Genomic DNA, 23,782 nt, shown 5'->3' on the forward strand with positions numbered 1-23,782 from the left:
TCAGACTGTTTACTTCCTCAGCTGAATAAAATCGATTCAATTAGTAAGTGTGTGAATCGATTTATGCCAATGATATCAATGTTGGAAATGTTAATTGCTTGATATAGCAGGGTCTGATGAACACCAACAAGGAAGACATGAGAGAACTAGCAGCTCAGCTCTACGCCGTGGTTGTCTCCACCATGTCAGGCAACGAGCTCAAAATGGCAGTCCAAAACCTGATCAAAATTACCAAGGACACTCACGTATGTACCACTGTAGCAGTTATCAGGTTATTCTGTTTCCTGTGGCTTTTTAAAGTTGTAGTAAATCATTTTACCACCTAAAATAACAAAGTATTTATCAATGTCATTACACTTACATTTAGTTTTTTTTAGCTAGAAGTCCACATGGCCTTTTTAAAAATAGATTTAATACAGAATCTCTGATATATACAGGCCAATGAGTATAATGGCTTTATTTATAATGTAAAAAGAATGACAGGAGAAAATGTCTAATAGAAGCAAAGTGTGCAGTGTTTAAATGAGCACAGTCCAGACAAAAACATCTTTAAAATGTGCATTGCAAATACTTGGATTGTGAGAAGCATAAAATTTAACCAGCCTCTAAGTGTAAACTTTGTAGGTCTGAAATAATATCTGTAGATTAATCGTGAAGCATGGGTTTTGTTTATTGTCATTACAGAGCAGTACAGCAGTTTTATTTTTTATTTATTTATTTATTTATTTTTTTTTTTTTGGTAAAGTAGTTTTGCCCATGTGGGTTTTTTAAATTGGATTTTACACCATAACCTACAGAAAAACATATGAAATAAATATGGAGGTACCTCAGTGACTTACTTTAATTGCTAGTAGGTGTGCGTATTTAAGTTGTTTTTTAATGCTAATGTTAAACATCTTCCCTTTGAAACAGAGTCCCGAGACCCAGCATGGTGCTATTTTGGCTCTAGGCTACATGGTGGGCAGGTACATGAGCCGGAGACAGGGCTTGATCATGTGTGATGCCCCACTACTTGAGCAAATGAGTGCTACATCCAGGGAGGATGAGGAGCTAATCACTTTGGCAACCAAAACTATTGGTACGCCCCACGTTGTCTGAATTTGAAAGAGTTCATTTTCTGTTAAGCTTCTGTTAAGATTTCCTATCACGATATCATGTTTTTCACTGAACTTGCCTGACCTAATCTGTGGCAGTATTTCTGACAACAGCTGGTTTCCTTTGTGTCCAGGTCATTAATATTTTATTGGCTATAAGGCTAATTTCATGTTACCACTTGAGTCTCAACTCATGTTTCAGCATTTCCATTTCTGTTAAGCATTTTTACTCTAGACGTATTTGGGTGACTGAATGTATTAATGGCTGTGTAGGGTCATTTCTGGACAGTGGGTCATCTTTGCTGACTGTTGCTGCTGTAACGGCTCTGGGAGAGATTGCACGTAACGGTGAACTGCTGATACCAGTAGAGGGAGACGGCTTCACCAAACTCAGCTTAGTGGACAACCTACTCGCCAGGATACCATCTGGCAAAGAGACCAGCAAAGTAACACATATGCACACACAACCACAAAAAAGTGCACATGAAAATAAAGTGAAAGTAATACTACCCTCTTAGTGATATTTTACTCAAGGCAACTAATTGATGTTTTGTTTTGATACTAGCGTATTGCTGCAGGTAAATTACAAAAGGTTGTCAAAAGTGCAGATTTTTAATTTGTGTCTTTATTTGTCATGTTTTTTGTATATTGATATATATTAAGAAATGTTCGCCCCAAAGATTACTGCTTAATGTTTATTTCCAAGCAAAATATTTATTGCAAAATGGTACTTTGTGTGTTTTCAGATGAAAGAGCGTGCAATTCAGACATTGGGCTTCCTCCCAGTGGGAGATGGAGAATTTTCTCACCAGAAAAAACTCCTGCAAGGCCTCATGGATTCAGTAGAGGTAAAGATGTCACACCTTATAAGAACATTGCTTTAGTTTATATGGTGCTAATAATAATAATCTTTCTCACCATCTCTCGTTTCTATCCTTACTGCCTATGCCCTTTTTTCACTTTCTCCCTCCCTCTGTCACATTATCTCTCTCTCTCTTTTTCTCTCTCAGGCTAAACAGGTAGAGCTGCAGTTTACAGTAGGAGAGGCTATAACTAGTGCTTCTGTAGGAACCTGCTCAGGAGCAGCCAGAGATGTCTGGACATGCACAGAAGACCAGTACTGCCCACCTCAGAGTGAGAGCAAAACTGTAGTTGCTACTATATTTAATAAAGCCTTGTTTACATATTAGTTGACATGCTTTGCAAAATGTAAAATAAAAAAACATAATGCTGTGTGCAGAGTACAAAGACAAGATTTTAATTGGGGAAATCCAATTTTTATTTTATTCCTTTTTTAATATGTAATCATATACCAGAAGACTGGTGACATTGTGTTATGCTAAAAAGCACCTGATGGAACGTCTCACAAGTAATTAGTTTATTTGACAAGACTGTAAGAATAAGGCTTCTCAACATAAAATAGCAAAGAACTTGTGATTTTATCATCTGTGGCACATAAAAACATGAACAGATTCAGAGAATCCAGAGAAATCTCTATGCAAAGGATAAAGGGTCGAAAAAACAATACCGGATATCAGTTAGGTCCTGCCATCCACTCTATCCAATACTTTGACTGCCACTTTAATAAAAATTGCACCTTTAAAAATGCACTTTTTATTTAGAATATCACCTCAAATAAATGACCATTTCGAAAAAACCTTATAAGCCTTAAATGGCCACTATATTTTGACTGCCACATTAAAAATAAATCCACCTTATTTTGAGTTTAAGTCAATGACCAGTCATTGAATCTGTCACATTTTATATTAAAAAAAAAGCCTTAAAATGTCTCCCATTGTATTTTGCAGGCCACATTTAAAATTTCCACATTAAAAATAGAAAAAATTAAAATAAAATAAATCTGCCAGTTTATTAAGTAAATGGCCACTTCATAGAAACGGTCACATTAAAATAAACACCACATTAAAAAGACTCCCATTATATTTTTCAGGCCACCTTTAAAAATTCCACATTAAAAAACATTAGCCTTTTTATTTAGGATTCCACCTTAAGTAAATGACCACTTCATAGAAACAGGTACATTAAAAAAATACCACCTTAAGTCTTCCATTATGTTTTGCTGGCCCCCTTATAAAATCAGCCATTTTATTTAGGCTTCAACATTAAGTAAATGACCACTTCACAGAAACAGACATATATAAATAAAAAAATACCACCTTAAAAAGTCTCCCTTCATATTTTGCTGGCAACCTTTAAAAGATTTCACATTAAAATTTGCCTTTTTTAGGCTTCCACCTTAAATGACCACTTTACGTCACATTAAACTGAATACCACCTTATAAAGTCTCCCATTATTTTGCCAGCTACATTAAAAAAAAATCAGCAATTTTATTTAGGCTTCCACCTTAAGTAAATGTCCACTTCATAGAAGTGGATATATAAAAAAATATACCACATTAAAATGTCTCCCATTATATTTTGCTGGCCACATTAGGAATTCCACATTAAAAAAGCGGCCAATTTTACGCTTCCACCTTAAGTAAATTACAAATCAACAGACAAATAAAAAATAAAAATGTATTAATTAAAATCCTACCACATTAAATGATTGTTTTATTGTATAACGCAAACATTGTTTATTCAATAAATTCTGTTTTGAGAACTGCAGGAAATGTTTGGTTCAGTTATATGCTATAATATTTGATCACATTCTAAATATAACAGCTTTGCACTTCATTATGCAATATTATACCTACAAAGGTTTTTAAAGCAGTGACAATATTGTTATATATGGATTGGAAACAACAAGTTTGAAGTCAGTTACAATTTTTGTTTGAAATTATGTATTATTATTTTCTGTACAATACATATACAAAATGTATGTGTAATAAGTTAAAAACCTGAATGTTATTTTCTGTGTCATAAATAATACATTTTATATTTATTAACATAATTTAAAGTCATTCTCTCTTTTTTTTTTTTTTTAAATTTGGGAATAATAAACATCTTACTTAATTGGACACATTGGTTTATTTCTTTTACAGTTTATAACTTGCTACCTGAAATATATGAAGTACAGGAAATTAGCATTTTTTTTTGTCAGTTTCTACATATATATGCAACATATGTCTGTATTAATAGCATACTCTCATGTCTCTCTGTCAGATGTGAAGAATAATGATGTGGTGCCATGGGTGTTGAGCTCCATCTTGTCTAAATACATAGTGAGTCAGAACCCTCATGTGCGTCAGGCTGCCTGCATATGGCTTCTCTCACTAGTGAAGAAACTAAGTGACCACAAAGAGATTCAGGTAAATCAACACACATACACAAGCTGCTTAACATAACGTAAATATGAATATCATCAAACAGAAGGGGGAAAATTATAGGGGCCTCAGCCTTTTCTTAATCTGTGCTGCTCAGTGTTCAGCTGCAAACCCCATCTCATTAGTCAAGGTTTTTCTTCTCCCTAGAACTTTTTGTTTTTGGACTGACAGGTGCTCTGTGATGTTTGAAAATGCTCGAAAGCTGATGGTGTGGGCATGGCTAGGTCCCAGAGGTTTCAGAGTACCTGTCAGCCCAAAAGCAGTGACCATTGGAGAATCAAGGTGAACGATGTCTTTAAAGACCCACCCACTTGTGAAAAGGGTTCCAGAATTCAGAAGCAAAAGAAGGAGCAGAATCAAAGAGAGATTCCTGAAGCAAAATAACTTACCTGAAGAAGGAAATAAACCCAAAAAAAAAAACAAAAATTGTAAAGCAAAGACTGGTAAAATGCAAATGAAAATAAGTAGCAAATAACTGCAAAGAGTAATAAGGTAACCAAGTATCTTTTACAAATAGACTTTTAATATAATTGTTCTGTTTTGCATTTCCAACATATACTTTTGGCTCTTGATTATAAGAATTTTGCCTGCAGATTTATTTTCGCTTTTGTAGAAATTCAGAAAGTCAAAAATCGCTGTAGCAAGCTGTCTCCATATATACAAACATGACACATATGATTATTTTGTTTTACTGAATGTAAAACTGAGTAACAGTATAACTCCATGTGTAGCAGACGAGTAATAACACAACTAACTTGACGTTTCTCTCTTTGCTGTAGTCTCATCTGAAAGAGATTCAGACAGCCTTCATTTCAATTTTATCTGACCCTGATGGTAAGTTATTTTTACTACTAATATATATATATATATATATATATATATAATTCTTTTCCTTTACAAAACTAGTGTGTGAGTGCTGCTTTTCTGTGTTAAGATTTAAAAATCCAAATTATTCGAATTTAACAATTTACATTTAATTGTTTTATTTTGTGAAAACCTAACTTTTGCACAAAAAATATGAATATGAATCATTTTGCATTTTCCTGTTACTTTGACCTAATAAGAGATTACCAGTCCAAACAAAGCACTGAATGGCATTGCCCAGAACACAATCCATGGTGCGTTCAACACATGATAAGATGTAAAATATCCTAGGCCAATCCATTAGAGCTTGACATACGTCCCACAACACTCTCAACACTTTGATCTGATCAGTAACCAGCTATCATTATCAACTACGGTTACTCATTGAGCCCAGCACATGGAAACCCAAAACACCCACTGCATCACTATATATATATTAGTAGTCCTCGGGTTACGTCAGTCCGATACATTCTCATTTACTGTATAAAGCCTTGTTTCGACTTAAAGTGGTTTTGCGTCGAGAACTTCGTGTTTGGTGTGTGCGGCGGAAAAATACACGGTTACGCGGCTCGGGACCGAAGAGGATAAGTGTTAGGATAGGATAAGGGCTTACAGTATGTTATTTATGTACAGTATGTACGTATGTTCCGACTTACACCGAAAATCAGTTTACGACACGACGTAGGAATGGATCAATGTCGTATCTTTTAAAATAATTGGTTTGCACCTTTTGCATATGAGGTAAAAAACACGTCCAACTGTCTGAATATATCATGAGCAACACCTTTTGTTTGAATAAAGCGATGTACGTAACTTTTACATTTGAGATGAGGTATTTTTAAACCATTAAAAAAGGTTAAATTAATTGTTTTATAAACTTAAAACAAAAAGTAAGGAAATTTGTGTTTGGTAAATTATTTCTTTGTTGTAGCAACGCTTCCAAATTGGCATTGGCAGAGAAGATTTGGCAAATTTTTCATGAGCACAACCCACATACTTGGCTCTTCTGCTCATCCCACAAATGCATATTCCCTACAAATGTGGCACCATTTAAAAGGGAATTTAACTGGCTTTTCAACGGTATAAGATTTATTGCCAAGAAGAATTGTTACAACAAAGAAATAAAAATAAAAACACAAATTCCTTACTTTTTGTGCTTAGTTTATGTATTTAAATTGATGCTGATAATGGTAACTTACTTTGGTTTCATTAATTTTTTTTTGTTTTGTTTTGTGTATGTGTGTGTAGAGCTTAGTCAGGATGTGGCATCTAAAGGCCTGGGCATGGTGTATGAACTTGGAGGAGAACAGGATCAGCAGGAACTGGTGTCAGCTCTAGTGGAGACTCTTATGACTGGAAAAAGGTTGTAAAATATGTGTATGTGGTACACACAGATTCAGTCCTTCATCATCCATTAATCTTTTATTGTGGATATTAGACTGTAGATTGAGTAAAGAGAGTGAGTGTGTATTCATGACTTACTGAGCGCTTTTATCAGTGTTTGCCAAGGAAGAGCAAGAGTGCATCAAAAGATCTTGTAGCGGATGCATTTCAATTTAATATCACTCAGTCATTTCAAAATATCCACTTTAATGCATGATTCAATATTTCACTTCCTTTTAAATGCTCTGTGCTTGTGTGTATTAGAGTCAAACACACTGTATCAGAGGACACTGAAGTCTTTCAAGCAGATGCTCTTGGCAAAGCCCCTGATGGGTATGTATTGTCGTTGTTCATTTATATTGTATGCAGTCTGTTCATGTTTTACTCTCATCTACATACATTATATGGCAAAATCTTTGTAACCAACTATTAATCCAATATTTCTTCTAAATTGAAGGGTATTAATAATGAGGTTGTCCATTTTGCTGTTGTTAACTGAAGTAATGTTCCTACATGTACATATTTGTGTGTTCCATTTATCAAAGTAACAAAATAGATTTCAGCATCTAATGCCAACATCAGTGGTCTCAGCTTTTAACAGATCAAATTGATACTGCTGAGTTAGAAAATAACATCATTTAGCAGAGTGACAGGTCAGAATAACATTGTGGAAAATCAATCCTTAAGACTTTAAGGATTTGATAGCATCCCTCCACAGTTGGTCATTGTTAACTTAGGCCCATGTGCGGCTATGCTAGAGCAACCCATTATACTGGCCATCTCTTTTTATTAAGATTATCAAAGCTGTGCATACATTTAACCACATGTTTCCATAGTGACTGCACATTTAGCTGAATCGAACAGACAAGTCTGCAAATATTTGGAAATGCAGTGTATTATCCATAATTCTAAGATGAAACAATTGGATTGATTATTAAAGTACATAGCAATGTCCTGAGCTTTTATGTAGAATTGATAAGCATTTATTTTTGTTCAAAGCCAGCTTTGTTTTTGTTGACAGACATGGCCTCTCCACCTACAAAGAACTGTGCTCATTGGCTAGTGATCTGAACCAACCAGATCTTGTTTATAAATTCATGAACCTGGCCAATCATCATGCTATGTGGAACTCCAGGAAGGTAAGCAGCATCATTTTGAGATTAAATACTAGAACTGCAACAATGACAATAACATTTAAAATGTACCATATTTGAGACAGATTAAAAGAGATTTAAAATGACTTTTACTTCCTAAGTTTTTGGTTTTAACATCTTAAAAATAACCTTTTTTATATTCAATTGTGATATAACATATGATTTCTACAGTTTGTTTTGACAAATATTTGATAAAGCATTTTAAAATGTATTTAAAAAAGGAAAAAGCCTTACATTCATTCTTACTCTGAATAATCCTCTGTGTATTTCATATAAGTGATATTTCCCAAATGTATTATTTGGCTTTCTGTCCATTGTTTTCTTTCTGTGGTGCAGGGGGCAGCATTTGGGTTTAACATCATTGCAGCCAAAGCAGGAGAGCAGCTTGCTCCTTTCCTACCCCAGTTGGTACCCCGTCTGTACAGATACCAGTTTGATCCCAACCTGGCCATTCGACAGGCCATGACAAGCATCTGGGACGCCCTTGTCACAGACAAAAATATTGTGAGATTTCATCTCGTTACATAGGAATTTAGCTGATTGTTAATGTATTGTATGTTATTACAGGTTCATATTGAATTTTTTGTGTTCATAATTATTATTATTATTATTATTATTATTAGTTCTATAGGTAATCGATAAGGATATAATAAAATATGCATGTACGTTTTTTCGGTTCTCTACCCAGGTTGATAAATACTTAAAGGAGATCTTTCAGGATGTCATATCCAACCTGACCAGTAACATGTGGAGAGTTCGAGAGTCATGGTACCATGGGTTACTTAAGAATATCATAATTTAATTTTTTAAATTATTTTAGTACAGGTTTTAATATATATGCTTTTCTATTTACTGTGCTTAGCTGTCTGGCTTTAAATGATCTGATCCGTGGAAGACAGGCAGATGACCTCATTGACCACCTTACTGAAATTTGGGAGACACTCTTCCGGGTTGTGGATGACATTAAGGTAACTTTTAATTTAATATTAATGTATTTTGTTATGTTGCATACAAAACTGATACTTGGCTTTAAACGTGAATCATCACACATGTAATCAGGTTTGTTGTACACTTCTGTGAAATGAGTTTAAATAAAATCATTAATAATGAACTGAAATTATTCTTTTACACTAATATATGCATTGAAATTTGATGTCTTCAAAATGAAATACAAAAGGGGTATTATTTTGTCATGAATTAATTATTGATGCTTTACAGCTTTAGCATTTTGAAGGGACTATATCAGAGTAATGAATTTGGCATAAGAGTTAAACAGGAGTTTCAGAATTTATGAAACTTAGAGTTTATCTTAAATTCACACAAGTTTACACAAAACAGTGGTCCCTTAGATTACTTCAAATCATAAGTATTGGAATCAGTATGTATTAGTCTTTTTATTTATTATTATCATTATTTTTTTAAATTGATTTTCAAACTTTTGAATGGTCAAGTTAAATATAAACATGATGCAACATCTGGATTCTTAAGAACACGAGGACATATATTAAGTCAATCTCCAATCTGGAGACCTTGGTTTCCACCAAGTTCCATATATTTTTCTTCTGTCATGCTCAGCAAATTGTGGTTAACTAAAGTGCACAATGGATACGTTGGAGGTGCATTCTGAATTTCACTGAGCGAAGCATCAGTTTCCCTGATTCATGGAAAAGCTTTCATAGATATAACAGCCAGGCAATGCGTAGGCTTTGGGGCGTCTTGGGTTTGCTTGGCAATGTGTATGAAATTGATTTAATTCTGACTCATTTTATGTATTTGTGCCCTAGCATTGGCATTTAAATCTTGCCTTTGCATTTTGTTTTAAAGTGTTAGTGTAGTCTGATTTTAATAGTTGTTTTGTAGTTTTGTGTTAATTTTCACTTTGTATTGTTTGCAGTGGATGTCATTGAGCCAAACTCGTATCTAGTCTCTTTCATATTCGTATTACGCATACCATATTGCATTAGTCTTGGCATTTACTTGGCTATGGATATTTTATATAGTCCAGTATCATTCATGTCTGCTACTTCTATTTCAGGAGTCAGTACGAAAGGCAGCAGACTTGACTCTGAAGACTCTCAGCAAGGTACATGAATTTCTCAAGTGTGTGTGTGTGTGTGTGTGTGTGTGTGTGTGTGTGTGTGTGTGTGTGTGTGTCCATAGCTACATAAAAAGCCACATTTAAAATAAAAACTTTTTTTAGCTGATTCTACTGTCAAATTGTTAACTGAAGTATCAGCCATCTTGTTTCGACCGTTTCTTCAAAATCCCTGTGTGTTTTTTTTTTTTTGTTTTTTTTTTCTTTCTTTTTTTTTTTTTTTATCTTTGTCTTTCAGGTGTGTGTGAGGATGTGTGAGTCCACAGGTGCATCTGCTCAGCGCATTGTTGGGGTTCTGCTGCCGATACTGTTGGACAAAGGCATTGTTAGCAATGTAGCAGAAGTGCGCTCCTTGAGGTAGGAAGCAGCAGTTGGTTTTAAATCATTTGATGTAAGGATTTTTGTAGTGATTTGTGTACAGTACATTTTCATTTATGTAACTTATAAAAGCATAGATGGTCTAAACATCCTCAACTCTCCATCAGCTAAAGTCATGTTAATTGTCCTAGCTAACAAGTTATGAAAGCTTATATTCTACCAATTAGGCTCATACAAACAGTATCAATCCTTTTGCTTAATACTCCCCAACAGACTTTGTCATATTGTTCATAAAAATGCATTAAATATATGTTGAATAGCAGAAATAGTATGAGTTGCCATCCTGAAGTCTGACTTTTGCCTTTCTTGAAGTTATTTAATCAGTATCACTTGATATGTGCAATTATTTGTTACACAGAATTTGAACAATACACACTGATATAACAAAATATTATGTGACTAAAACATAGACACATGCAGTAAACAATATCCAGAGTAAACCTCTGACATTGTAAACTGTCAAGTGGAATATGTAGTGAATAAAGTCACATTGCTTGTTCAGATTAGATGTGTAAAGGTATGTATAACAGAACAATACAATATATTCCAGTAGTTATTAGCTGTTAGAGTGTATATTGCAGTAAAATTCAGTAGCACATGCAAATGACTGTAATACAGTTTTTTATGTTTTTAATATATGTCTATTATGAAACTTATTTGACTCAGTATCCAGACCTTGGTGAAGATCAGTAAAGCAGCGGGCAGTCGTCTGAAACCCCATGCTGCTTGTCTCATCCCGGCTTTGTTAGAGGCACTGAGTATGTTAGAACCACAGGTGCTTAACTACCTCAGCCTGAGAGCCACCGAGCAGGAGAAGGTGAGTGACCCTATTTCTACGTAACTGAAACTGTAAAGAAATATTCCGTTTTTAACTAGCAACTCTCTGTTTATCTGTGTCTATAGATGTTTGCTATAAAACAATTTAAATATCTTATCAACTAATCTATACAACTAATATAACAAATGGTTTCTCCAAATTCAACACAAAATAAATGCTTAAATATTTATTATTAAAACACCACTCTTTACAATTTGTTCATGTTTTTTCTTACAGGGTTCTTATTGTGATTATATAATAAAGCTTAATAATAGTAAATCAAGCTGTCACCTAGTACAATGTTCATAAATCAAGGGTCATATTTCCTGTCCAAGTCTAGTTAATCAGGTGGGAAAAGAGACATTGAAAGTCAAAATGAAACTTATTTCTGGCATGTGATTGCATTGTATAGAAATGTGAGCAAATGTAAAATCAGAATCTTCCCTTCTCCAGAGTGCTATGGATACTGCCAGACTGAGTGCAGCCAAGTCCTCTCCCATGATGGAGACAGTGAACATGGTAGGAATATGGTTTTATCAATACAAATTTTATTATTTTTATTGCAGAGAATTTTACTGTTATAAAGACACTGGTGATGTGAGGGAGAGACCATGTCAGTGCTGACATTATAATTCCAGTAAAACAAAAGCTTGCTTGTAAAAGCACAATGGCCATGTATATATTTTTTGTTTAAATACACTTTTGCATATACGTTTCTTCAGCAGTGATGTTATAGTATTCTTGTGTATTCTGATTTATTGATTGTTTATTTCTGTATGGTATAGTGTCTGCAGCATTTAGATGTGTCTGTGTTGGGTGAGCTGGTCCCCAGACTCTGTGACCTTCTGAAGAGTGGAGTTGGTCTTGGAACCAAGGTATTGTTACTAGAGATGCATCAATTGGAAATTTTTGGGCCGATTTCGGACCCCCCCCCCCCCCCCCCCCCCAAAGTGACAATCCAATCAGATTTTTGTTTTATATATGTGGTTACTACATACAGAAACGTTTTTGTTCATCTTTTCTTTCATTAACATAAAATTGTGCACTAATATGTCTTTTAATATAATATTGTCTTTGATAAACCTCTAAATAAAATAAAGAGCAAAGTGTTAACATTGCCAAATGAAAACAAGTGCAACAGAAAAAATCAAGGCACCTTTATATTTGTTTCAACATCTAAAGCAGTCACTTAAACATTAATGGCAAGTTTTTCTTGACAAAAAGAAGCCATTCTAACTTGTCACCAGATAGTCTGTTTCTTTTCTCTTTTATCATATGTTCAGCAAATGCTCACATGACTGCTATGTTGCTTAAACAGTGAGTGTGTGTAGCTGTGTTTGCGATGCTGCTGCCCTCACGTGATGCACATGTAGAAATATGGCAAAAATTGGTTTGGAGACATTGTCCGGCCGATCACGCTAAAAACGGGCCTTTTTTGGTCATGGTCAATCAATCTGTGCATTTTTTGTGTGTTACCAATGTAGATATATACCCAAGGTTTGTAGAGACTCCATATAATGAGTGAATTGTATTACCTTAATGTGCACTCATCATGTACATCTGTGTTTAGTTGTGCACACAGCTTGTGTGATCTCCATTTGGATGTTTTGAAATTTGAGCAGCTATAAGTGCAAGGTTACCATGCTCAATGCCAAATGTTGATTAGACGAGTATAAAGCCCCCTCTGGCACTGTGGAGCAGTCTAACTGTTCTCTGAAGTAATGGGGCTTTACCTAATGCATTTGGGATGGGTTGGAGTGGTGTTTGTGATCCAGAACCAATCATCCAACATCAATACCTGAGTTCACTAATGTTCTCATGGCTGAGTGCCATAAAATCTAGGTATCACAGTGTGCACAGCTGTTTGAGGATTTAATATTAGCCTTCCCAGAAATGCAGAGGCTGTTACTGTAGCAAATAGAGCAAAAAAAAATCTCCATTTAATGTGGGATAAGCAGATTTTTATAAACTTTGGGATATATATATATAGTGCATGGTAGTACACATTGTCACTGTATAATATTTGTGTGATCCACAGGGTGGCTGTGCCAGTGTGATTGTGTCTTTGACTGTGCAGTGCCCACAAGACCTCACGCCTTACTCAGGTATCTCTCACCATAGAGATAGACACATTACAGTGGTGTTTTAATATTTTTACCTTAAAATTACAGTTTCAAAATCATTGTGATGGTACACTGAGCCATAATAGCCTCATTGCTACTCTGGACCACTCAGCACTGCAGAAACTGTATTATGTAAGTTTTTGGAGGAGTGTTGGAAACCACTTCCCCCCTCCATCACCCCGTTGATACCAGTACAGTGCTGTAAAAATTAAGTGCATTTTGGGGAGCTACAGGAGCAAAAATAATAATAATATTAATAAATATATTTGAGCACATATTCGTCCCTGGATATTGACCAAATATGGACATATTTGGCGTAGCTTTTGTAGTGTTTTTAAAGGTGGTCCTTGGTTTTCTGGTGTTTCTGTGGAGATGGGAGTGTGAGAGGGAGGCAAAGTTGATAAGCTGTGGAATTTCTGGTCTCCTGAAATGTGAAGCTGGGTGTTGGGTTTACAGATAAAACACAGAGCACAGAACTCATTCTGTAGTTTCACCCTGGTTTCTCACCCCAATATTCAGGACCTCCACAGAACAGATATGATTTGGGTGGTGGTTCATTCTCAGCAAAGTAGTGACACTAACATTGTGGAGATATATCAGTGTGTGTGTTGCATTCTTTTGAGTGGATCAGACACCGCAGTGCTGCTGGAGATTTTTAAACCTGTGTCCAATCACTGTCCTCACTGTTAGATACACCTACCTTGTTGGTCCATTTTATAGATATAAAGGCAGAGACAATAGCTCACCTGTTGCATCACAATTTGTGTTGCTCATCCTCTAGTCTCATCAATGGATGCAAGACACTGTCTGCTGGATGTAGTTTGGTTGTGGACTATTCTCAGTCCAGGAGTGATGCTGAGGGGTTTAAAACTCTAATACTTAAATCATACCTGCTGTGTGGGTGAAACCGGTGAAAAACCAAGGTGAAAGTGGGCAATCTATGCAGAGAAATTGCTCATCATATGACCTTTCCTGAGACAGAAGCCACACTTTAGGGTACGTTTTGTTCTTAAAGATGGTCCTTGGTGTTCTGTTGTCTCTGTGGAGATGGAGAGGTAGATGTGCGCCTCACACTGTGTGTGTGTGTGTGTGTGTGTGTGTGCGCGCGCGCGCAGGAGTGGGAGAGGGAGGGGTGATAGGCTGATGAGAGCATAACAGGCTTTGTGCTTTGAATGCATTGGTGAGATTTAACTCTCATAAATTTGAGAGTGACCTCGTCCCTGGGTAATAACCCAATGTGGACATATGTGATATCAGGAGAATCTTAACTTCTTATCGACAAGTTCTTGTCTATATCAATTACATAATTTTTTTTTAATTATTCTATTATGTCCCCGCTGTGTGTTCATGTAGTGTCCCTTTAAAACCACGTTACCAAGTTGTAGTCACGTGATTCTGTCATATGGAAGCAACCTTAAAGCAGAGGCAGACCAAGCTACTCGAGCAGCTATTACCAAAGAAAAACACAACGTCTGTGGTTTGGACATGCTGTGTTTTGTCTGTAATTAAGATGACACTAAACAAAAAAAAGTCAAATGTAAATGCTGAGGAAAAAACAGTCAGCACTCAAAAAACAAGATGAACAAGCTCCCAGCAATATTAGAAAAAATAGCCCAGCTTTAAACATGGAGCATATTTTCAGTACAAGCCTCGTCACTGAACTATGAGGGTCAATAATACAAAACAAAATAATCTCTCATTCTGTGTGTGTATAAAAATTATATTTTTCTCTTTTAAACAAATCACTTACACATACCTCTGACATCTGTCATATAGGAAAACTAATGAGTGCACTTCTGAATGGGATCCATGACCGCAGTGTTGCTGTTCAGAAATCTTTTGCTTTTGCCATTGGTCATCTGGTCAGGGTAAGCTCTTGTTAGTCTTATTAATTAACTGTTAATAGAGCTTGTCCAAATATCTTGCCTAAAACTTGTTTTTCCTCACTTGCAGACAGCAAAAGACAGCAGTGTGGAGAAGCTTCTGCAGAAGCTCAGTACATGGTACCTGGAGAAAGAAGGTAAAAAAAAAAAAAAAAAACAATTAGTTTTTTCCTCAGTGTGCCAGTATTCCATAACTTATACTGTGATCTGTGATGCTAATTGCTCATCATATTATCATGGTGTCTGTGGATTTTTAGTTTTTTAGATGTGTTGCTGTTTTACCAAACCTCTATTTATATCTTGCTAAACTTTGGAAATGATTTAAAAAATAAAAATTGTCCAGAATACCTTGGAATAAATATTTTAAATACATTTTTTTAGTTACTTTGCACTGAAAGTTGACAATGATTTAGATCTAACAATATATCATTTTGTGATGTAAGGTGTTTGATCAAGAACCAGTTGTATTTTCTGAACAATAATCCAAAAGTTACATGTTCAGAAAACTAATATATATTTTAGTTGTTGTTTGTTTTCCGGCTTAATTTTAATGTGCACACTTTTTCCTTTTTTTTTTTCTATTTTCTTAAATCGTTCCTCTTATGCCCTGACTCTAGAGGTGGTGTATAAGTCTTCCTGCTGTCTGACGATGCATGCCATCAGTCACTACAGTCCAGATGTGCTGAAGGCTCATGCAGGTGTGGCTCTGCCGCTGGCCTTCCTGGGAATGCATCAGCAAGCAGATGAACAGGGAGAAAGTGCTGATGCCAGCCTGTGGTCTGAGGTTTGGCAGGAGCATGTGCCTGGTAAGGAGAGGGATAAATGCACCATAGAAGAGAAGCTGGGAATACTGTTACTTCAAGGTTTTCACAGGAATCTTGCACTAGGAACTGATATCACTTTAGAGTATTGTCTCTTACAAAGAACCAAAAGCATAGGCTGATACAATTTTATTAAATCAGGCCCTTTTTTACATCTAAATCTAACCCCAGACAATTTAGTTTGATTCTTTTTTTTCATCCATTTTTCTATGAGCTGCACAGATTTAACTGAATACTGATAATTTTTTATTTTATTTATTTATGTTATTTCTCAGAGGTTTTTTTGTTTGTTTTTAATTAAAATGCTGTGGTAATAAGCAATGCCAATGACATTTATATGGGAATTTGTTTTTCTCCCCCCTCCAGTCTCCTCACTGAAGGCAGAATTGTTTTTGTTCAACATGGAGGAGGATGTTGGGTTTTGTCATTGGTCCATTCTACTCATCTTTTGCTCTTTTCAGGCAGTTTTGGAGGGATCAGGCTGTACATGACAGAGCTCATAGCCATCACCCAGAGGGCTTTGCAGTCTCAGTCATGGAAAATGAAGGCACAGGGTGGTATTGCCATGGCCTCCATTGCCAAGCAACAGATAGGATCTCTGGTGGCGCCTCACCTGGGCATGGTGCTGAATGCACTGATGCAGGGTCTCTCTGGACGCACCTGGGCAGGAAAGGTGAGTACACAAACACATTTTAAATACTTTATTTGGAATCACAAGTCCAAAAGTAAAGGAAAAAAAGTATTTTCTGAGCATTTGTACCAATTCGTTTGTTTTAAGTAAAATTAAAATTAAATGTCAAAATGAATTTTTATAAAAAGCAACCAATCTCAACCATCATCAGATGCTCCATGGGGTGATATTCAGTGTTTCACATCAATCTACCCTTATTGTAAAGCACACCATGAAACTATGCGCCACAAAAAAATGATATTCAGTTCTTCTCATCAACATCATTGTTTTTGGTTTTCTTTAGTGAATGATTTTGTAGCTAATAATTATATGGCCATCTTTTTCACCTTTAGGAGGAGCTCTTAAAGGCTGTTGGATCTGTGGTATCAAAATGCAGGTTAGGCAGCTTCTTTTTCTCTCTTCTAATGATATTTTATCTTGTATGTGTTCTCAGCCAAACCAGCATTCCCATGAAGTTTATGTTTTCTTATTAACTTTATGATTACTTATTTTACATAAATAGTAAACAAAAGTAACTGTCTGTGAGGAGTGTGGTGTGTTCTCCCTGTGTCCGCGTGGGTTTCCTCCGGGTGCTCCGGTTTCCTCCCACAGTCCAAACACACGTTGGTAGGTGGATTGGTGACTCAAAAGTGTCCGTAGGTGTGAGTGAATGTGTGTGTGTGTGTTGCCCTGTGAAGGACTGGCGCCCCCTCCAGGGTGTATTCCTGCCTTGTGCCCAATGATTCCAGGTAGACTCTGGACCCACTGCGACCCTGAACTGGATAAGCGGTTACAGATAATGAATAAATGAATATATATATGTATATAAATATATGCACTATAAATGTACTGGTTGCTTAATTGTCATAAAACTCAATCAAAACTGTCCACCAAAACATAACTGTGTCAGATGTTTCGCTTAATAAACATTTTACTTAATAAGAATTTACTGCATTTAAGCTACGTATGTGACACTGTGTTTTATCAGATTTGTTTGTGTTTTGTAGTATGGAGCTGAAGAAGCCTGTGGCAGGTCAGCCAAGTGTGGGTCAGGTCCTGGACCTGGTGCTGAAGGAGTGTAAAAAGGAGAGTCTTGTTTACAAAATGGCTGCCTTGCGCTGTACCGCAGACATTTTAGAAGCCACAGAGGAGGACCGCTTTCAGGACTTTGCGGATATTTTGTTCCCCCTCATTAGAAAGGTACACTCCAACGTTTTGGAAGCATATTCCATAGCTGCTCTTTTTTATTTGTGTGTGTGTGTGTGTGTGTGTATAATATATATAATTACTGCATTTTAAATGTGTGTCTTTCCTGGGGTCATTAGTATCAACCTACAAGTGCTGGTTCACCAAAGCATGAAGATGATGACGATGAAGATGCAAAAGAACGAGAAATGCGGATGGAAGTTTTGCTGTGTGCATTTGAGACTCTTGGAAAAGCCTGGCCCAAAACTGAACAGACGCAGAGTAAGAACAAAAAATGTACATTCCCTCCAGCAGAGCAGAGGTCTCAACAGATGGACAGATTTTCTTCACCCTCCAGACACTATTACTGCCAAACTTAGTGCTAAACAAATCTGCTTAAGCCTACATTGTTAAAGCAATTGTTGTTAAACTAATTTTACTACTGTTCTTAATCTGCCTCAGTGGGTTAGGTCACAACACAGACATAAATAAAAAGCACCTGTATTAAAAGATGAATGGAATTATTAAATAAATTAGAATATGGACTTGACCAGTCGTATAATAATTACATTGCATTGAGCTGAAATTCCAAAATTATTATTGTATTAGTAGTAGTATTAATAGTGGTTTGTGGGGGATAGAGGGATGACCTTGGCAAAGAAGCATTTTAATGACTGTTTAAATATGAGACACTTCCCATATTTAATTTATTACAAGGTAAAATGTTAGCTTTTTGTAGTTAAAATTCTAATTATCTGAGGAAACAAAAACACTGGGACACTTGTTTGACCAAGCCAATTTAAAGACCACCTCGTATTATTCAAGTAATTGGAGTTTGAGACCCTTGCTCTAGAGAAACATCTGTATGTATATGTATGTTCACGTGTGTGCAGGAATAAATGTCTCTGTGTATATGTGTGTGTTGCAGATCAATATCAAGCAGAAGTGTGTGGGTTAATGTGTGATAGATTGAAACTGAGCACATGGAGGGTTCAGCTGGGGGTCCTTCAGTGTATGAAGGCTTTCTATCAAAGGTGAGATGGCAATTATTTTGGCACGTTATCTTTTAGGACTGCTTAAATCCTGATACCTTCCGAATAAGTCACACTCCTAAATGGACAATGATAATTAATACACCCATTTCACATCATGGAAGTAGAAACTAAGTTTAATTTTTAAAGAAGAATCTAGTCCTAGACCATTCATGTATAGTCTAAGACTAGGCTTAATCCCTTTTTAATACATTTTTGGTCCAAAAGAGAAAAAAAATGGCCTACCTACATTGTCTTTTCATTATTAGCATAATGCTAGAATGGGTGTCCTCCAAATGACGTTGATCTATTCAGGAACGTTGGCTGGCTTCACACAGCACGGGGGTGTGAGGGTATTTTTGTGCTAACCCTCCCACTTTGATTGTATGCTATGCTTAGGAAAGTGTCCTAAAGTTAAACATATATAAATAAATGAACTGAGATATACAGTGGAACCTCTACCTACGAACTTGATCCATTCTATGACCCGGTTCGTAAGTGGAAAAGTCAATTTTCCTAATTTAAAATAATGGAAAAGCAATTAATGTGTTCCAGCCCCCACCCCGAATGTAACCCTTTTTGCACTGATATATGTTTACAACACTCTCAGTAAAAATTAGTAAAAAAAATACATACAGCATTACTAAAAATAAAAAAAAGAAATACAGTGGTAACAGTAATAAAAAAGAGAAAGTTTTAAGTCGTTACACATCGCTACCTTGAAGATGTGACGACTGGTTGGAGGAGTAACATAGGCACTGGTTGTATGACGGGAGGTGGGGGGTGGGTGGAATAACGGAGAGGAGGCGGGTGAATGTGGGGAGACGAAGCGTAGATACGGCTTAACTTAGCACGAATTTCAATGTCTGGGCGCGCTGGGAGACTCGCCTACTGGGGTCAGTGGCCATTTCCAGCCGCCGGCTCGGCGGGGGCTCGGTTCGTTTCTAGAGTCATGGTTCGTTGGTGGAGGCAAAAAATATTCAATCTTCATATCTTGATTGTATATCTTGGAAAGGTCGTTAGTAAAGGTTCCACTGTACTTTCAAACATGTTTGTGGGCTTAAAGTTTCATGGCTACTTTAAGAAGCTCTATTTTTTAAAACCGTTTCGAAATATGATGTGCTGTTCTTTGTGTTGTAGGTTATTGCTGTTAGAACAGGGTCATCTGAATTCTGGAGCACTGACTGAACTTCTGACGACCACCTGCACTGCACTTGCGACACCACTAGGTGTGGAACCATATCATGTCTACAGATGAAGTAGTTTCTTCACAATCAGAGAGAATTTTAATCATTTTCTTTTATCTCCAGAAAACAGAAGTTACTCGTCTGTGAGAACAGAAGCCTTGTCCATTCTTGAACTACTACTGAAGAAGATTGGAGGTAGATTTACACCTACTTTTCTCTACAATCTTTGTCCATTTTATCAGCTCCACTGACCATACAGGAGTACTTAAGTTCTACATTTACAGAGTGTAGTCCACCTGTTTCTCTGCATACTTTATCCCCATTTCACCCTTTTCTTCAATGATCAGGGCCCCCATGAGACCACCACAGTGCAGGTATGGTTTGGGTGGTAGATCATTCTCAGCGTTGCAGTAATATTTACATGCTGGTGATGTTAGTGCGTGCTGTGCTGGTAAGAGTGGATCAGACACAGCAATGCTGCTGGGGTTTTTAAACACTATGTCCACTCTGTTAGACACATCAAACTTGTAGATGTAAAATCAGAGAGACATCAGTGTCACTGCAGCAATGAGTATAATTCATCTCTCAAATCATACCTGCCCTGTGGTGGTCCTGACCATTAAAGAATGGGGTTAGAGGAGGCTAACAATGTATTCAGAGCAATAGATGGACTACAGTCTATAATCATAGTACTACAGAGTGCTCCTGTCTGGTCGGTGGAGCTGAGAGAATAGACCTCGAATGTAGAAACAAGGTGGTCAACGTTAACATCTTGTTTGTGTGTGTGTTATAGAGAGTGATCAGTGGGATTGCCTACCTGAGAAGAGTCGGCAGCAGCTCCAGCGTTCTCTCGCTACCATGGAAACCGACAGCCGTCCAGAGCTGAAGGACAAAGCCCAGACATTGAGGAGGAAAATCCAGGGCCTGCCTTGAACCAGTCTGTCCCCACACAGAATGATTTGGGAATCTACCCACTGTTCTGCCAACTCAGATTCTAATATTTTAATAAGGCTGTACAATCCTACTCCATGCCACCTGATGTTAGGCAAGCAAAACTTTTAAAATGCCATATCCAGATTTTAGTAGCCAGTTTTTCATTGATCCCGTAACTTTCAGTGGTCTCTTGGATGAACTTTTGGGACATGCAGATACAATGCGCTTATAACGACAGCCAGTTTGGCTTCCTTTGCTTTTTCCAAGTTTCGTACACTTGCCACCTGCACGAAAGACCATTTGAGTAATTTTGTACTCTCATGTATGGTTGTGTTCTATCTTGTGCGTTATTAGATCCAGAACCTAGAAGTTTTGACCTAGTCTTTTATGTATCACCAAAGTTATTGCACACTCTACGGATGTGTTTTAACTCCAGACTGCATATATGGGCCTTAGATTCTGGGTCATTTTAGCCACTTTAAATTGCATTGTATGGTCAAGTGTGCACATGTGCTTTAAAATTTTGTTGAAATGAAGGGTCTTAAGTAGTGTGTTCTCTTTCCTGCAGTAACAACAGCTCATCTGAAGGAAAGACTTTACATTATATGTTGGAGCATTAGTGTCATTCGTTCTGGACCAGAAATGTCATGTGAGAGAACAGCTCCACAGCCAAGTTCTGGGGTTGCTCTGCCCACTTGTCAACTCTTGCCATTGAGCATAGTGGACCTCAAGCTTATGCACAGCTGCTGAAGTGTTTCACATTTTGTTTCAAGCTTTTCTGCAGAGGTTATACAATTTATGGCCTGTGTCCACAATGGATGCAGCTTAAAAGGAGCTGAATATAGTCATAAGCAGCATCTACAAACGTTTAAACATGGAGCATATATTTACCTGCACTGAACTACTAGACACTCACTGGGTGGTGTGACTACTGCAGCTTGCTTGCACTTGCGTCATTACAGTATAGTGAAACTTCACATTTGTTTTGTTACTATGCCAACATTTTTTCCCCCCTTAATACTGCTAATGTTCATGAAGTGAAGACAGAGACACGTCCATACAAAAGCTTTGGAACATGTTACATAAAAGGACTGGCTAAAGTCTGTATGTAAAGTAATTCTTCATGCAAGTTACACTGAAAATTTGATCTCACTCACATCTGCATGTTACTGGCTTTGGTGTGTAAAAAAATATATATTTTCAGAAAAAAAAAACCTTTCTGCATTAGTACTGTGTTGTCATGTGCAGAGATTTTAGAACTGTTGTCTGAGTGAAAAAAAAGTACAGTGAAATAAGAAGTACTTTATGCTGAAAAAGAAGAACATAATTCTGCTTCTTGCCCTCGGACTACAGTCAGTTTAGTTATTCAAACATTTTAAACTACAAGTACAGAGAGATCATTTGTGGGTAGATGCATACACCCCATAAAGCCTCCACCCAAATAATTCTAGAAATCTGTAGTAGACAAGATATAGGAAATAGATATTTAAAAATACAATTTGAAAAATGTTTTTCATAAAATATAGATGACCAATCCTTTAACAAGTAGTAAGGCCAATTCCACAAGTTTGTACCCCCAAGGTTAAATATGGATATACCTCTGAGTTTACTGTGAAATTGTTCAGGGATAATTCCTTCATTTGAATATGTCATAAAAGCACATTTGAAAATAACAATAAAACAATATACAATTGTAATAAATGACCATAAAGAGTAAGAAGACAATGTTTTAAACAGATGACCAACACTGCTCATTATACTCAGGCACGCAAATTGGAAATCAAAAAGTTAGAACTAATTACCATTATCCTCATAAATCCCATATAGCACTAGCAAGCATGTATTTGACTTTAGAAATATACTTTAAATTATTTAATACTAATAAGTTTACTAAGGAAAAGGGTTAAGGTGTTATTGATCAAAATTGGTGAATAGTCTTTGAATTTTGTTTATTTTTTATTCCCAGTAGAAGTGTGTAATTGTCATGTTTTAAATAAAGTCAACTTAATAAAATTTACCCTCTACATTAATCCAAAGTTAAGGGACCTGTCCAAACCCCAACAACCCCCCCCCCCCCTACTGAAAGCACCAGGGAGTTATAGAAGAATAGATTCAACCCAAGCCATATCTAACAAAATAAGATCAGCTCTAATTATACATTTGAATTATCACCTAAATACTCAACACCAAGGTCTATGTAGTTAACCCAATTATATTTGAGAATTTTAAAGCATTTCTGGAATCCTTGGTCAGCCAAGTTTCTGATCACGTAACCCACAAATCATGCTAAAGTGACTATAAACAATGTTTATTATAGTTGGGAAGACTTTCAAAGGAATAGAAGAATATATCTTAAGACTCAGGAACATTATAACAATCTCTGCAGTTTAATAATGACATTCAGAGACACCAAACTAAACAATGAAATATAAACGTGGGTCACATTTATAGTCCATTATGTATATATAAATGTGACTATCGGTTGAAATCTAGACATTCATCTTTTTGGTGCAATAGATTTTGCGCAGGTGAACAGACAATGAACTTGTCATATCTTAAATATGCTGTATCAACTCTCACACTCTGCACTTGTTGCTGGGACCAGGTCTTTGCCAAAAAGCTTCAGGGAAATCCTCATTAATAAAATATGTCTGAACCCTTACATTTTTTTTTGCTGTATCCAGAATAGCAAGGTTGTCTTCCAGCCACCATCTTGGCTCAAGTCCAGTCCAGCCCCCCAAAAATAACAGCTGCTTTGACTATTAATGTAATTAATGTAAATTTTAGCCAGGATTACCATTAGATAGAAGAATATGGAGAGAGCCAAGTCTCAAATACTTGACAAATGTGTAAATGTTAACCCAATAATTACAAAAG

At 36.4% G+C, this 23,782-nt stretch overlaps 1 protein-coding gene across 3 annotated transcripts in view; it reads left to right on the forward strand.

Moving 5' to 3' along the window:
* ecpas (Ecm29 proteasome adaptor and scaffold) overlaps positions 1-23,680 on the forward strand; it is a 41,730-nt gene extending 18,050 nt beyond the window's left edge. For 2 of the 3 annotated variants that reach the window (XM_066650454.1, XM_066650469.1), the window contains 30 exons: positions 108-245; positions 913-1,078; positions 1,368-1,540; positions 1,841-1,942; positions 2,105-2,228; positions 4,221-4,366; positions 5,161-5,215; positions 6,494-6,608; positions 6,893-6,961; positions 7,650-7,767; positions 8,119-8,286; positions 8,471-8,550; positions 8,645-8,750; positions 9,818-9,865; positions 10,116-10,234; positions 10,922-11,072; positions 11,526-11,591; positions 11,858-11,947; positions 13,111-13,177; positions 14,972-15,063; positions 15,149-15,215; positions 15,696-15,884; positions 16,361-16,572; positions 16,923-16,966; positions 17,577-17,769; positions 17,895-18,036; positions 18,683-18,788; positions 19,926-20,014; positions 20,096-20,167; positions 20,766-23,680. In XM_066650454.1, coding sequence (XP_066506551.1) covers positions 108-245; positions 913-1,078; positions 1,368-1,540; positions 1,841-1,942; positions 2,105-2,228; positions 4,221-4,366; positions 5,161-5,215; positions 6,494-6,608; positions 6,893-6,961; positions 7,650-7,767; positions 8,119-8,286; positions 8,471-8,550; positions 8,645-8,750; positions 9,818-9,865; positions 10,116-10,234; positions 10,922-11,072; positions 11,526-11,591; positions 11,858-11,947; positions 13,111-13,177; positions 14,972-15,063; positions 15,149-15,215; positions 15,696-15,884; positions 16,361-16,572; positions 16,923-16,966; positions 17,577-17,769; positions 17,895-18,036; positions 18,683-18,788; positions 19,926-20,014; positions 20,096-20,167; positions 20,766-20,905 — 3,447 coding nt within the window. In that variant the 3' untranslated portion in view covers positions 20,906-23,680. The remainder of the gene's footprint in view (positions 1-107; positions 246-912; positions 1,079-1,367; positions 1,541-1,840; positions 1,943-2,104; positions 2,229-4,220; positions 4,367-5,160; positions 5,216-6,493; positions 6,609-6,892; positions 6,962-7,649; positions 7,768-8,118; positions 8,287-8,470; positions 8,551-8,644; positions 8,751-9,817; positions 9,866-10,115; positions 10,235-10,921; positions 11,073-11,525; positions 11,592-11,857; positions 11,948-13,110; positions 13,178-14,971; positions 15,064-15,148; positions 15,216-15,695; positions 15,885-16,360; positions 16,573-16,922; positions 16,967-17,576; positions 17,770-17,894; positions 18,037-18,682; positions 18,789-19,925; positions 20,015-20,095; positions 20,168-20,765) is intronic. The other variant, XM_066650461.1, reaches the window with a different exon arrangement.
* Positions 23,681-23,782: the final 102 nt, after the last annotated feature.

The sequence above is a fragment of the Hoplias malabaricus genome, chromosome 2 (genome assembly GCF_029633855.1).
Source record: "Hoplias malabaricus isolate fHopMal1 chromosome 2, fHopMal1.hap1, whole genome shotgun sequence".
Classification (NCBI taxonomy): Eukaryota; Metazoa; Chordata; class Actinopteri; order Characiformes; family Erythrinidae; genus Hoplias; species Hoplias malabaricus.